Source organism: Symphodus melops, assembly GCF_947650265.1.
Source record: "Symphodus melops genome assembly, chromosome: 6".
NCBI classification, from domain to species: domain Eukaryota; kingdom Metazoa; phylum Chordata; class Actinopteri; order Labriformes; family Labridae; genus Symphodus; species Symphodus melops.
In genome coordinates this window covers 24,523,217-24,538,296 of record NC_136696.1, presented here as the reverse complement: position 1 = coordinate 24,538,296, position 15,080 = coordinate 24,523,217, and the positions used below count along the sequence as shown (strand labels likewise).

At 41.2% G+C, this 15,080-nt stretch overlaps 1 protein-coding gene across 1 annotated transcript; it reads right to left on the bottom strand.

Moving 5' to 3' along the window:
* Positions 1 to 623: 623 nt before the first annotated feature.
* On the bottom strand, positions 624 to 13,568 carry oaz2a (ornithine decarboxylase antizyme 2a). Its single transcript, XM_079345481.1, is given in 6 exon segments — positions 624 to 3,206; positions 3,594 to 3,679; positions 4,398 to 4,570; positions 6,320 to 6,400; positions 6,402 to 6,468; positions 13,309 to 13,568. Coding segments are annotated over 6 exon segments (648 nt in total). The 5' UTR covers positions 13,419 to 13,568; the 3' UTR covers positions 624 to 3,075.
* Positions 13,569 to 15,080: the final 1,512 nt, after the last annotated feature.

Below are 15,080 nucleotides of genomic sequence, written 5' to 3'. Positions count from 1 at the left end.
AGTCTGTTTAGTGTCTGTTATTCAGTGTTTTGTAGTTTTGTACCTTGAAGCCAACAAAACTGCAGGTCAGCGCTCTGAACTCTGGCAGCTTTTTTCTCCAGAAGGGAAAAAACAGAGGTTTTAAAGGAGGCTTTATTAGGGACACAGATATAGCCCAGCTGAGTCCATGCTGGCCTGGACACTGGAAATAGATCTCTAGATCAACTGACTGTGGAGGTTTCAGTCAGTCCCTGGAGTGAGGCCAAGGTGAGCTGTACTGAGCTCTGAGCTGAGCTGGTTGGAGATTAGCAGCTGAGTCAGCGATCGGCTGAAACAAAACTCATCACAACTACTGTTCCTTCAAAAAAAATAAAAAAAATAAAAAAAATCACTTTCATTTCCTAAAAACATATTAGCACTTCTCTATTCCATTTTTTCTTATCTCCTGTCAATGTTAATTTTGTCTGTTTGTATAACTTTAGTTATTTCAAGGCCACGAGTTTGGTTTCTCACTTTTCTTACCTTTGTTTACTATAATAATAATCTAAAAGATTTAAAAAAAAAAAAAAAAAAAACATGACACAGGCACACGTGCATCCTCTGAACCATCATCTATCAAAAACAAAAAAACAAACAAAAAAGCATCTGTTTAGATAACAAGTTTTATTGTTTTCCCCTTGAGACAAAAATTTCCAAAGTATACAAGTGTGGATTGTCATTGACTGTTCTCTAACACTATTGTCACTAAGAACAAAAAAATAGATCCCTAAAACTATCACAGTAAACATTAGAGAAATATACATACATAAAAATAGACCTCTGAGAAAAAAGTTCATATATTGACATTTCCTAACAGCTCATAGTCAGGGCTCAATCAGTAGCAATGAAGACTCGTATGTTCTGAACACATGCAGAAGAAGAAGAAGGCGGCACCCACCCCATCCCAACACCAACATGGAACAGTCGACTATCATGTTTGTCTGAGGTGCAACAGGTAGTACGGCTGGCATGGGGAATGTAGGTTTATATTGCTTTACATACCAAACTAGGGATTCAATCAGCTGAATTCCAAAAAAAAAAAGAAAAAAAAAAAAAGCATAAATGACTTTAAAATGTTTACAGACATTGATTCTTTGGCGTTTTGGTTATAGCTCTAAAAACGACAAAACCAAAAATAAAACCTGCACAAGATTCCTCCCGCGTTTTGCATATATGGCAATAACCTGAAAAGCTGCGGCTGTTTGTTGCTGCTGTACCCCTCTGTCGAGTTTCCTCACATACAGGTTCTGAATCAGCACAGGGTGAAATATGGACACTGGGAGACATTCTTCAATAAGACTTAGGAGTTTAACTTTTTTTATTAACATTGCACTCTCCTCTTTAGGCACAAAAAGCCCCCGATTTTAATTGAGCTTTCAGCTGACGTGGGGGAATAAAACTGATGACTCTACAGGGCTGAATGAAGCCTCACAAAGCCCAGTTTGTGCCTCTCGTGTGGAACCATTATTCCAGTCACAGGGTGTTTCAGTGATCTTTGGAAAAACCCAGAAGGTTGTTAAACAGAAGTTTGCACTGTTCAGATCTGATTTACATCTGAAGAAAGAAATTTGACTGTTTCAAATCCAGACCGTTTCCTCTCAACTTCATCCTTCTTTTTTTTTTTTTTTTTCAAAATCAAGATAGCAGTCGTGAATTTCATCTATCTATGATACAAAACAGCTCAATTTTTTTCTAAAAATAACATTTGTATTTTATGGGACAAGCAAGGACACTGTGTCAGATCAAACGACCCGACTATAGCAAGAAAAAGACAGATTGGTTCAAATCTGGCTGATTATGTAAGTGACTAAATCATTTTTGTATTCCAATAGTTAAAAAGATGCCAATAAAACACCATTTGAACAACCTTTAATTCTGTTTAACAACCTTCAAAGGCTTCAGCTATCAGTCACTTGTTTTGCACAGAAAGATCCCCAGCTTGGTTTGAATTTCATACATGAAAGGTCCAAAGTTGGGCTGAAGCTTCACCATCATCAAAATGACATCATTTTAACATTTTAAAGAAAAGAAACAACAAGGGGAGTTCCTCTTTCAATCAGATCATCTCACAACAACAATTATGCAGCTTATGATTCTTTAAAAATATTCACTGTAAGCATTCGTTACTGTGCAAAATAAAAAAAACAAAAAAACAAGCGAGGCTATCCTCTTCCAGCTCGTCAGTAACTCACATCTTCAGCTTGACGGGATGATTCTTACTCAGAGAAGGAAGAGGAGGGATACAGAGGATGTTTGACTCAGCATTTTTTTTGCAGCTTCCTTCTTGAGACATTCAACATACAGGCTGCTGTTTTCAAGCTGTGACACAAATGGAGAGGCTGGATATGGGTGTTTGGGCAGATAAGAGCAAAAAAACAAAAGAAAAACAGCAGAGTGTTTGACATGTGCTGGAATGATGTCTTAATGTACATCAGGAAGGACTGCAAAGACACGTTTAGATAAGCTTTTAGGTTTTCACCCGTTATCTATATCATGAAGCAACACGTCATTCTAACCACAACCCCCTTTACCTTTAGTTTTTAAACCTCTACCAGCACTGCTAGCATGTTTTTACAAACCAGTAAAAAGTCTTTTCTGATAAAAGTTCGAAGCTGTCAGAGAAGAGATATGCTTCCTGGTTGTTTGTCTTGTCGATGGCAGCACAAACAAAGAATGTAACAAAGAGACCAATCAGTAAGCAGGAAAATAAAATAAAACAAGATTCATGTGGTGACTCAGTTGAAGCTACACCGCTTCCCATCTGCAGCTATCATCCGGGACGAGAAAGGTGGGAGGTGGGAGGTGGTGGTGGGGGGGGGGGGGTTTGCATTATATGGAAATCCGACCGCTTCATATCTCCCTCTTAAACCACAAGTCTGTTTAAAAAAAAGAAACAAGGTGACACCTCCCAGTCAGTGATGAGGGATTTCTGGGTTTTTGTCAGAGCGAGAGTCGAGGCAGAAGGTGTGCGTCTATTGGAGCGGGAGGGAGGAAGGGGGGGGGGGGGGGGGGGGGGGTCAGGGTGGGAGAGGGAGGTGTCAGGAGGCCTGGCGGCAGTCACTCCTCGTCTGAGCTGCTGTTCTCCAGAGAGTAAACCATGAAGGCAAGATCGGACCGGGCAGGTACCATGGGGTTTCCCGGCTTCACCATCTCGAAGCCCATGTAGTGGAACGTCTTGATGATGCACACTGAAACGAGAGAGGCAGGATGGTTTTCAGGACTGCAGTTCTCACGAAACTCCACATTTTAATTTTCAATATTTGTGTTTGTGCAGAGACGAGAAAGATCAACATGTTGAACTGTGAGGCTAAAAAAGGTGTTGTTAGACGCATTTAACTTTTTAGAGAGCTGTTAACTGACGCTCCCAGCCTTCGTGCTTAAACACATGCAGAGGCCTGTTCAGTCAACAGAACAACGTTTGGCCCCGGGGCCACAAAGCTGCCTCATCCAGTCATCATAACACTCTATATTTGGAAATAAATCAGTACTATTGATTGGCTGCACAACAACATGTTATGAAATCAGTATAAAAAGATTGAGGAAAAAAAGAGATACCATCTCCAAGGTGAACTTACATCGATCCTCTCTGTTTTTATGGAACCACAGGAACACGTAGTTAACTTTGAGCTTCTCCTCTGTGAACTCCAGCAGAGCCGTTAGCCTGAGGACGAGCAAGAGAGAGAGAGAGAGAGTCAGCCAGTGAGCAGAGAGGTGATGACGCACACTTTTTTTTTTTTCCCCTTTACATAAGAGCTGCAACTTTACATAAGAACAGCAGCTGCAGCGCTGGCTGCCTGTACAATAGATTGAGCTCTGTGCATGACATCGATTCCAGACACAACGACAGAAACTTATCAACATCTATTTGGATTTAGCGCACACACACGTTGGTATGCACACTTTCACTGTTTCTCCGGAGGACGGGGGGATTTCTGTTTGGACACAGTTCAGGTAGTAAGAGGAGTTGAAGTCGGAGCTTCATGAGTTATGAAACACAAAAACCCACCCGGTTAATAAATCTTTCATGAGGTGTTTTTGAAAGGATGCTCTGGAAACGGAGTATTCAGTTTTCTCAACTAAGGTCGATACTTTGATTCGACGCGTTTGAAATGATACAATCTCAGTTTTTTTTTGGGAAGTTCAGACAGAAAATAAGCCGAGATTTAAAGTACAGATTTATATTTGTGTTGCTTAGTTATCAGAGTTTAAAAACCTGATAGTTGACTATTTGAAAATCTCCCCTTGCACAGACTTGACCGTGAACTCACGGCAGCATCTTGTATGAATAAGTCTTCATTTCAACATTCAGTGTCAGGACAAATACCACGAGCATCTGTCTTCATGTGTTTACAAACAGAAAATAAAGTTAAGGGTCTTACCCTTCTTTGCTCCCCTCCATGAGCGAGCCGGTGGGGATCTCCAGGAAAATGCTGTCTCCTGATAGGGCTGTATCCCAGAAGGCCGAGCGGCGCTCGCTTAGCTGGTAGTGGAAGCGGAGGAGAGAGGGGTTTCCACTCCCTGGGGCGCCCTGCGTCACCGTTAACTTTTCATCCTGAATCAAAGCAAAGACAGAAAGGAGCGACTATTCAGTTTAAAGAGCAACTCATTTGATCTACAGCTACATGACAGGATTGATTTAACAGATCTTTTTTTTAAAAAGCTCGCTCAGGCTGAAATGTAGTTTATCATCCATCAATTTTTTTTGACCTTTTAAAATCAGTGCGCCTTTTTGTGTGGCTGCTTTTTTTTCCTCTTTTAAACGTTCTGCTGTTGAGTATTTCTTTAGGAAGTCTTGGTGTTTTTTTTCCAGTGGTTGTCTTTTCGTCCGCCTTCCCTTTCGAAAATACGGCTGAAAGAGTTTGAATTATTAATACAAGTTGTGTCTCTTTCTCCACATCCCGACACAGACACACTTCTCCATCATCAGAAAACTATTTTAAAGAAGCAGATTCACGACTAATTGCTGTTTTGCTGTAAAGTGTTTGAAGAGAGTGTTTACGGGTTCAAACTTTAATGCGTTTATTTTCTTCTTCTAAACCCAGTGCAGCACTGGGCCCTTTTAAAAATTAAAGGCAACAACTGAAAGCTTTTTGCAGAAGTGAAATGGGTCAAAGAGGAAGTGGTTAAAGTCTTCTGAGTGTCTTGGAGAAGTAGAAGCACAGAGGCTGGTGTCTGCAGCAGATAACACTGGCTATGTGGCCTAACTTCTGTCTTGATTAACTTGATGTAATATTTCTCGACAGATATTTGTCAAACATATGATTTCGTGCTGAGGGCATGTGACAGCTTAGCACGAGTTCTGTGTCAACAGCGGTGATGGCCACATTATAAATGTGTAGCCTCTCTGTTTGCTGCTTCACTGGGCTCCCTGCAGCACTTCATGGATGTAACGATTTCTAATCATCAGGATACGGTGGCTGCACTTGATCTCAAAGAAACATGTGCTACTACTGAAGCAGGCGAGAAGAAACAAACTTCACTCTGTTTCCATGTGCTTTCAACAGTTTCTAAACTGTCACGGTGAATGTATGCCAAACTTTGTTCCCACATCTGAGGAAGCAGCTACGTTACGCCGACGCCGAGGACAGATGAGGACGTCAATATGACAGTTAGGACTGATCCGTCTGATCCTAAATCTCTAATCCCTGGGGACAGTCGGTCACATGTCCGGGGTATAACTCGACACACGTGCACAAGTCCACACACACACACACACACAGACAGGTTACACACACACACACACACACACAAAACTGTATTATTGTAGTTTGTGATGGTCTGTCTGGTGTTCTTGAAGCGCTGCATGAACAAACTAACTTGTTACTTTATATTTATTTAAATGAGGAATGTGCTGAATTAATTAATTAATTCATGCATCAAATCCAGAGCAGGTGCACAGGATGAGTGCGGAGAATGGATTAAAGGTTTTTTAAGCTTTATAAATGAAGGGACAAGTCAGACGACTCAGAGCGAAGCACATTACACAATTATTACCTTTAGTGAGACATCACAACACACAACAATCTGGGACAAACATGCTGCATATCTTTTAATAACATGTTAAAGCCCCAGTTTAAAAGAGGAACAGATCACATCTGCAGGAGTTCGGGCAGATTTTTTTTTTTTTTTTGCATGATATTTGCATGAACATCCACTCGACTCTGTGGGCTGTTTTCACTCTCCAACAGGAAACCAGTACTTTCTATAAGGTGGGTTTCAATATGCTGGGGATGTCGTTTTGTCAGTATTCGGCTTCTTTAAAAAAAATTAAAAAAAAATTAAAAAAAAGGAAGTCCCTTACCTTGTGTAGTAGCACTCCGAGCGAGTGATCCCTGACCGTCCCTCGCCCACCCGGGATCTTCAGTAGTGGGTGAGGGGCATCAGGAGCACCACAGAGGCCCTGGGGACTGAGGGATGGAGCTGGTCAGCCGAGACCCCGCTAACCAGGAACTGGAGGGGCAAGGACAGAAACACAAACACAACTTTAGAACAGTTTTACAATCATTTTACATTCTGTCTCACTTTCTAAACAATCTTCTAAAAAACAATGTGACTTGAATAAAAAGAAGCTTTTTAAGCTCTCTTTCCTCCAAATCAAACGCTCACAATCTGCAGCAACTTACGGGGGGGGGGGGGGGAATGAAGACATCATCAGGTCTATCAGAGACGTTTTTACTCCTTGCTGTTGTATGAAGTACAGAGGACTCTAATCTAAAGTGTGTGGACTGTGATTTCCTGAAATGCCCGCTGCCAAGCTTGTCAAACTAAACTGTTTGGACAGTGTTGGTGTTGGCTGCAACTTAAGCTATTTAATAGACGATCCATTGTTTAAAGAGTCACTGAAGTGACCTATCCAGGCTCATTTTCCTCCATTGAACTCTATAAAAACAGCTAGTGCAGGAAACGCTCTGATTATGAGAGGTGAAAGCCTCTGTTGCAGCTGCAGCAGAACATTTTAAACTAAAGACATGAACCCTGTGACGTTACCACGGTCAGATGTGCTTTGTGGCAATGGACTTGGTTTATTTTTCTGTATCAAGCATGCACATAAGAACTGATCAATAGCATCAACACAGCGGCGCACTAAGAAAAGAAGAGTATAAGATGAGTTTAACTAGAACTAAACACAGTTTCATTTAAAGGGGACATGTTATGAGAAATCCACTGTGACTGTTTTTTAACATTTGTTTGGGTAAGCTCCATCGACCCACAAAATGTGAAATAAATGCATCCAGTCCTTTGTTTGTGGTCTGCATAAGTCTTACAACACAGAGAATTTTTTTTGAAATTTGATCTCCTTGTGACATCACAGTGGGATTCTGGTTAAAAAAATAAAATAAATTAAAAAAATTAAATTAAAAAATTAAAAAAAACAAAACAAAACTTCCCTTCCCCTGGTATCTTCACCCATCAACTCCACTGCCAGCCTCGAGCAAAACGTTTACACAGGTCCGCCATTTTAATTCTTGCTAAAGAACAGTGACGTCTACCTGGAAAACTCAGGGGTGGTCATTTCATTTAAAGAGACACACACACCAAAACGTTGTGACAGAGCTGGTTTCTACAGGGTCACAAACCTCCTCTGACCAAAGCACAGCACAGATTTAGAGCACAGGGGGATAATACGTCCTCTTTAAAGAATTGGTTTTGCAAATGTATAATATGGACACACTGCTGCCTATTCAAACAAACTCACATCATGTGACATAAAGAAGGAGCATGTGATGTGGAAACCATGTACACAAAAAAAATAAGAAGCTAGATTTAAATAATGTTTAATTGAATAGTCCGTGCTGAAAATCCATCACAGAATGTTTGTTTACGGCGATCCTGCTGCGACAGCGTTCACAGAGTCCCTGACGTGTTGTGCGTGAGGTGGAAGGCATGCATCATAAACAAGCACATGATCTGTAAACACCTCCGCAAATAGCCTGGAAGGCTTTCGGGAACACGCATCTTAAACGTTTTGAGTTACAGTCGAGCGTCGCAGACCAGACGTGATGGCAGCCGGCCGACGAAGGCCGGACGGGCCCGAACACGAGCGCTGGGGATTGTTCTCCGGAAAGATCTGAGCCTTTTACATGAGTACATAACCTCAACAGCTTCCCTCACTTTGTTCCTTAAAACACTGACACCTCACAACCGCTCACAATCTGAAGCCGAACCAGCGAGACAGACCTGTTTGTGAGCTATGTATCATCATCAGTCATGTGCCACAGCTTCTCTGCAGGTAGCCTGGACAACCAGATCTGCGTCTCCAGCCAAGAGACTGTGCAATGGAAAACAAAGCTCATTATGTGTGTTCATGTCCCAGCAGCAACCACACGCACCTTCTCCCTGTTTCGTCAGCGAGTGATACCTTTTTTTTTTCTTGCTCCTATAAGAAGTAAAGACTCGTGTCCTGCTCTAGCTGAACATCATTTATTCTCTCAGCTTGTCTAATCTTTGAGTAAGAGGAGTCATGGAACATATACATGTATATATGACGTGTGCTGGTGCCCTCTTGACCAGGTCACCCATGTGAGAGCAAGCTTGAGCTCAACGGGTTGATTACCTGATTAAATAAAATAGAGGCAGTGTTCGTCGGGAATAAGTTACCAGTTAACTCTCGGGTTATTAAAGCTTCGAAAGAGCGAGGAACACACGCTCATTAAAACAGTCTGAGAGCCAAGAACTTCTGTTGATTTATCCCCCCGTAAACAAGCTCGATACAGACGGTATCGGGGACAACAGGTAGGATGCAGACGGAGGAAGAGATAAACGCGCTCGCCAAGATGTCAAGACCTGCTTCTCTTTTTCCATCTTCCCTTTCAGAGGCAGACACAAGAGCCCGTCCTTGACCAAATGCCAGCTTGTTTTGAAAGGCAACACTTAGTCCTCTGACATTTCAGCCACACTCCAAGCAGCTCCCCCCCCCCTCGTCCCATGATGCCATTTTAGCTGGAGAGTTGCGACCTTTAAGCCCCCCCCCAATAGGTCAAGTGCTAAAACAGAATATAGGTTATGGATTTTTAAAAAAAGCTTGTCTTGATGGGCGGGTCAGACTCGAGCACTGACATGAACACCAAGCACTCTGACAAGTCTGGGCTGTATTAATATGCTGACAAGGATTTAATTATAGTGTGATGCAAGGAGGCTCAAAGATGCCAAGTGCGTCACGGCCCCATCCTGCAAGGACGGGTGAGCGCGAGACAAATGCGTTTTGTTTTTTTTGTGTCTTTCTAAGGATGGACGCTTCCACTTCCAGTTTGCCCTTCCTTAGTCGGGAGTTGTTTTGAGAACTGATTCAGGTGGATTGTTTTCGGGGGATGCGCGGTCGGGGTTGAGCCCTCGCTGCTGAAGCAGGGTTTGGTCGTCCGCCAAGAAACACACATACTCATCCAAAACAGGAAGAGCTGTGGTCGGCTGTCCAAGAAGACTGAAAGACAAACCTACTTCCAACACTATAATCATCGGCTTTACCATGGAAAAAGCCTTCAGTTTAACGACAGGTTATAAACAGAAATAAGCTTATTAGACGCTCTTTAAGAAAAACTGTTGTGAAATGTTTGAAGTTGTAGACATCAGGTTGCGCTATGCAGGAAATGAACAGCAGACCTCTTGTGAACCCTGGATGTTTGGCAGAGCAGCAAGTCGGAAAAAGATGCCGAGACAGAAACAGGAAAGGGACACGTGCGTTAAACACTTAGTGTTGGAGCTCTGTTAAATCCATAATCAAACTGTGGAAGTGCTGAGCTCGTCAGACACAAAGAGGACAACCGAACCGGTCTACAACACAGTGTTGGCACAGTGCAAACGCTCATTTTGTTTGTTAACAGGCTCAATATTGGCTCAGCAGAGTACATGAAGGCAAACTGACCAATCACACGGAGAACACATGAAGATTTCAGTTGATGCTAGAGGCCTTCATGCAGATAAGAGTCAACAGATTATTTTATAAATAACTTTGAGCGATTTAAAAAAACACACATCAACAGAATAGCATGAATCATTTCCATATGTTCACATTTTTTATTTCACTTGATGACTCCCCCCCAGAATTGTTTAGCCATGTAGCATGTTACTGTGTGTACTTAAATGTGATTGGGATGGTTGTGCTAGCAGGCTAATGTTTAGTTAGCTCGTAGCCTCACATCACATTTGAACTGAAACAGAATGACGGTGATCTAAATACACTTAAGCGACGTTCAAATCAGAAGCCAGCACGTTATTCTTCTTTTCTCGAGTCCGTCACTATAACAGCTTTTATATGCCATGGGAGGAGTCGGCCGTCCCGGTGTCAACGTAAACATGACTCCAACAACAACACAGCCAGCGGGACTCGGGACTCTGACTCATTGTAGACAGAGGATAAACTTCATTTCTTCTACATTAGGTGAATTTCGTTCATTTATCTTTTAAGTTTGTCCAAATCCTCCAGAGAGGAACCAACATTTTTTTTTACAATTCATGAAATAGTTGAGACATTCCTATAAAGAAAACTAATGACCCCCTCATAGTGGGGCACGAGTAAAAGACAGTTGATCACAAAAAACAGTCATAGAGTTCATCCTCTGACACAAAATGTAATACGGATGTTTTGTTTTCCAATCGAGCCAACAGCTGTTGTAACTTTCCAGCTGAACCAGTAGAACTACAAACACCAGCACTCTCTGTTGTCTTAAAAAAAAACATGTTGTGCACCAATCATAAAGAAAAAGTTGCAGGAAAATTCTGCGTTTTTCCAGGAAAATCCATGTTCAGACACAGATAGATTAACACTCTTTTTCCCCTGGACATTTCAGGGTCGTGACAAATTTGCCAGCAAACCACTTACATGAGGAAACCTCAAAGATATTCAAGGCTCAAATGAAGGTTAAATGAATGTTTGAATGAAGAGATGGAGGGTAAAGAAGTCAGAACGTTGGAGGAACACTTTGGGAGAGTTGCATTCTTCTACGATAAAGTCGTAGTAACATGAAAACTGAAACCAACAAACTGCGGTTAGTCTACAGTCGTTCATTTGAAAGTACACGTTGGTTCAATTCGGCCTTGTAGAGACAGGCACAGTTAAGTAAGTCTGTGGGAACGATAAATAACAGTATGACTAACAGAGGAATGAGTCCCAACAGAAAAGCCACAGCGTTTAGAAGACTCAAGAGTCTTCTAAACGCTGCTTTTGAGCCAACATGTCTGTTACCTGTTTTAAAAACAATGACAGGGGGAATGAGATCAAACTATTCATCAGACAGCAGAGAGGCCGAGTCGGGCACACGACCATCTGTGGTGGCGTTCTAGCGTTGGTTCACCGCATTTAATCGTCTGCCACACTGTAATTCAAGGCGTCCAGCCTTTGATATGTAGTCATTTTCATCATATTATGACTATTATGATTTCATATGCAGCAGACAGTGTTCCTCTGAGGAATGGCGCCACGCCTGAAGTCACCTTTAATAACTGAGGTGACAACTCAGCATGCCAGCTAAAGCAGTTTTTTGACAGTGTTTTGGTTTTGTTACAGAAAATGGGTCACTGACTTGCGCCCAGCCTTTGCTACTTATTCATTGTCATCATATTCATCATGTGAGGACAATTAAAATGTAATATGCAGCACACAGTGTCCCTTCCTCTGAGGACTGGTACAGTAAGTGCCTGCAGACTCGCCTGAAGTCACCTTTAATAACTGAGGTGACAACTCGGCATGCCAGCTGAAGCCGTTTGACACAGTTATTGTTTTGGTTTCGTTACAGAAAATTCACCTGCACTCTAATCTACAGTTTCCCAGCAAACCGTGAGGTGCTCAGTCTGACTGAATTCACTCCTGCACTCCTCTCTCACACACACCGACAGTTTTCATTGATGCTTGAGAAGTGCACCAGGAAGGGAGGAGGGGTTTGCTTATGTAAGAAGGCTAATGTAGGCCAGTTGATGCCTTCAGCTGACAGAGCCATAACAGTCAGAGAGCTAATATAGTCCCTGCTCTGGCACACGGCATCAGCGGAGCTCTCTCTCGCTCTCTCTGCGAGTCACAACCACAAACCTCACGTACACAACGATGCATCTTTGCAAGTGCTCATAACAATATTATTCTAGGTCTACACCACCTGATGCAAGACATAATAATATGACAACAACACCAGATCTCCCCATAGTACTCCTGTGCTGATGCAATAGGAGGAACATGAGTACAACTTAAAAACACATCAGCAGCAGAAGTCATTGGGTGATTCTGTTTGGAAACTGAAAACGGTCAAATTCTGGAGCAATCAGGATTATGGTATGATGCCATCTCATTCAGTACAACATGTACAGTAGCAGACAAAAAGCCAACGCTAAATAGAAATGTAAGGAGAGCTGCTACTAATGATAATGCTGGATTTTTAGCTAACGAAAGAGTCTTGTGTAGTTTTTCTCCCAATCAACTTTCTCCTTCTCATTGCTGCCCTATTTCTAATGAGTTTTTTTTTTTCCTCCAGTAATCCTTTTATTTATTTCTTTATGGCTAAAACAATAATATACAATTTTCTAACACTTAATCAAAACAGCCATTTCATAATCACCTAGGCCTTCTCCATAACCGTAAATGAACTTTCCTCTGTTTGAAGATCATTCAAATAATGTTAAAATCTCATTTAATTTAAGTTTCTGACAGTTGTGACTCTTAACAGTGTAAACTTTCGGCCATTGTTTTTTTATTATTTGGTAAAATAATAACACATTCATCAATAGTAAAAAAAAATAAAAAAAAGAAGTAGATGACAGAAACCCAGAATAAGTTTAGCCTATTAATGATATGATTGATGAATTTATCCCGCTGATATGCGACATTTAAATGTATAAACTGCCAGAACATTAAAAAAAACAAAAACAAAAAAAAAAAACAGTCAAAGTGTAAATTCAGCCAGATTTTTTACAGGGATGAAAAAAAGTAAGGGAAACGTTCCGGGAAGAAAATTAATAGCCTTCAGGTTTCCTGCTTATTGTGCAAGACTTCACACCCAGCCGCAAGCTTTACTCCTGTGTACATTTACTATCATTTTAAGTTTGTATTTTCAGTGTCTGCAGCATCCAACTCTACATGCAGACAGTGAAATAAAGTGACTGTAACTTCCGTCTTGTCCGCAAATATTCATTATTTACTGACATTTACTATGAGCTAAACAAGAAGAAGTAAATTGAAACTATGCCAACAAGCTTCTCAGTCTTTACCAGGTAGCTTTACACCTGCTGAAACAAGCAGCTGTTCAACTGTCATCCACATATCAACTATTTATTTTCAATGTTTGCGGAACAAAATGAGCATCCTCCTACCTCTCCTCGGTGTTCAGCATGATAGCTTCGAGGAAACACGGGTCTTTAGCTCCTTTTTGACAACTAAAACAATTACTATTCAGTAAAAACTCAACGGAAAAGTTCACCATTCGTAAGTCAAGGTGAAAACCTTGTCGCTGCAAAGTCTTTCACGAGCGACTTTCTCCGGAAGAGAGAGGAATGAACTGCTCTACTTTCACGCCGCTCTGCAGAAGAGAGACTGTGCTGCTGCAGCTGCAACACGGGGTTTATATAGAGCTGCAGCAAAGCATCATGGGTAAACTCTACACCAGGAAGTTAAACTGTGATGAAGTAAACAAACTTTTTCTTCTTTGATGCGTCTTTATCTTTAGTGAAATATATGGACAAAATCCTCCATACATAAACATAAACAAGATACGTAGAGCTAGGGCAGCGCCCAAATAAATAAATTAAATTGAGAGTTTTCGAAACTTTCTTTTTTTTTATTTTTTATTTTTTTTTATAAGCGTCTCAGTTTCCTTTCTGCTATGAGTTTATGTTTGGAGCTGACTAAATGTGGCTTTTCTTATTTGTCTAAAAGGATCAACAAATAAATAATGTGTAGTCTTTTTTTTTTTTGGTCATGTTGTTATGAAAACCAGACAATTCATTTTTCCAACAAAGAGAAAATCCACAGTCAGTGTTATCAATAATACCAACACAATGATGGACAAGAGCAAGTCAAAGGTTTGTCACTAATAGTTCAAATCAAGAAAGATGAGGAACCAAAGGATTCGGTAATATTTTATTTTGTTCTATCGGCACAGCAGAGAGTAAGTGCCAGAATAACAACAACATTGGGTTCCCTTCCTATAATAGCTGAATAATAAAACAAACAACTTGAAGTAATAGGTGCAGAACAAGTAAAGGCATTTCTGCTATGTTGGTGATAACAGCAGATGAACAGAGACAGTAATGTAACATACTCAGCACTTTGGATCAACTGTGTTGTGTGTAAAATAAAAATAAATAAAGTTGAGTTGAGTTGGTATTTGTCATTTTATTGTATTGTGGTTTTTTTCTCCAATCTACAGACATTTACTGTCTTTAGTGACGTATGTTTAGAGATTGTATTGTTTGGTATCCTTAAATAACATGCTACTGATTGAGAATTTCCTTTTCCCCTGAGCTTGACCCACTGTTCTTTTCTTTATACTCAGGGATTAGCTCTCCAGTTGCCTCACTGATGTGTTCTGCAAACAGACCTCAGTTTGATAGCCAGTTAAATGGTGTTTTCTCCCATGCACGAAAGTCATGAAACACCCTAACACTTTTCGGGTTGAGTTGCCTGTGTGAATGCAAACAGCTACGGTATTAACCTCAAACTTATATCAGACTTTTTCCTGTAAGCCCCTTCGTTAGATTTCCATGTGGAGTCGAGATGAGCAGATGTGATTCTTCGTTTGTTGTAAAAATGTCCAATTACATGTAGCATATATATATATATATATATATAAAGGCAAGAAACTTTCATTATAATAGCCGCCATCTTGGGTCGCTGCAGAAACTTCTCATATTATACCTTGCCTCCTGATTCCAACAGGGACAAAAGGCATGTGTGTCGCCGTGGGGCAATGAGCGCATCAAGCGGTCGACCACAGGAGCAACGACCCGCATACACCCTGACAGGGGGAGCAATTCTGGGTTAAATTTCTTGCCCAAGGACACATTGCTCGCAGGAGCTGGGGACCGGACCCTCAACCTTCCTTTTTAAGAGGCGACGACTCTACCCACTGAGCCACAGCCACAGT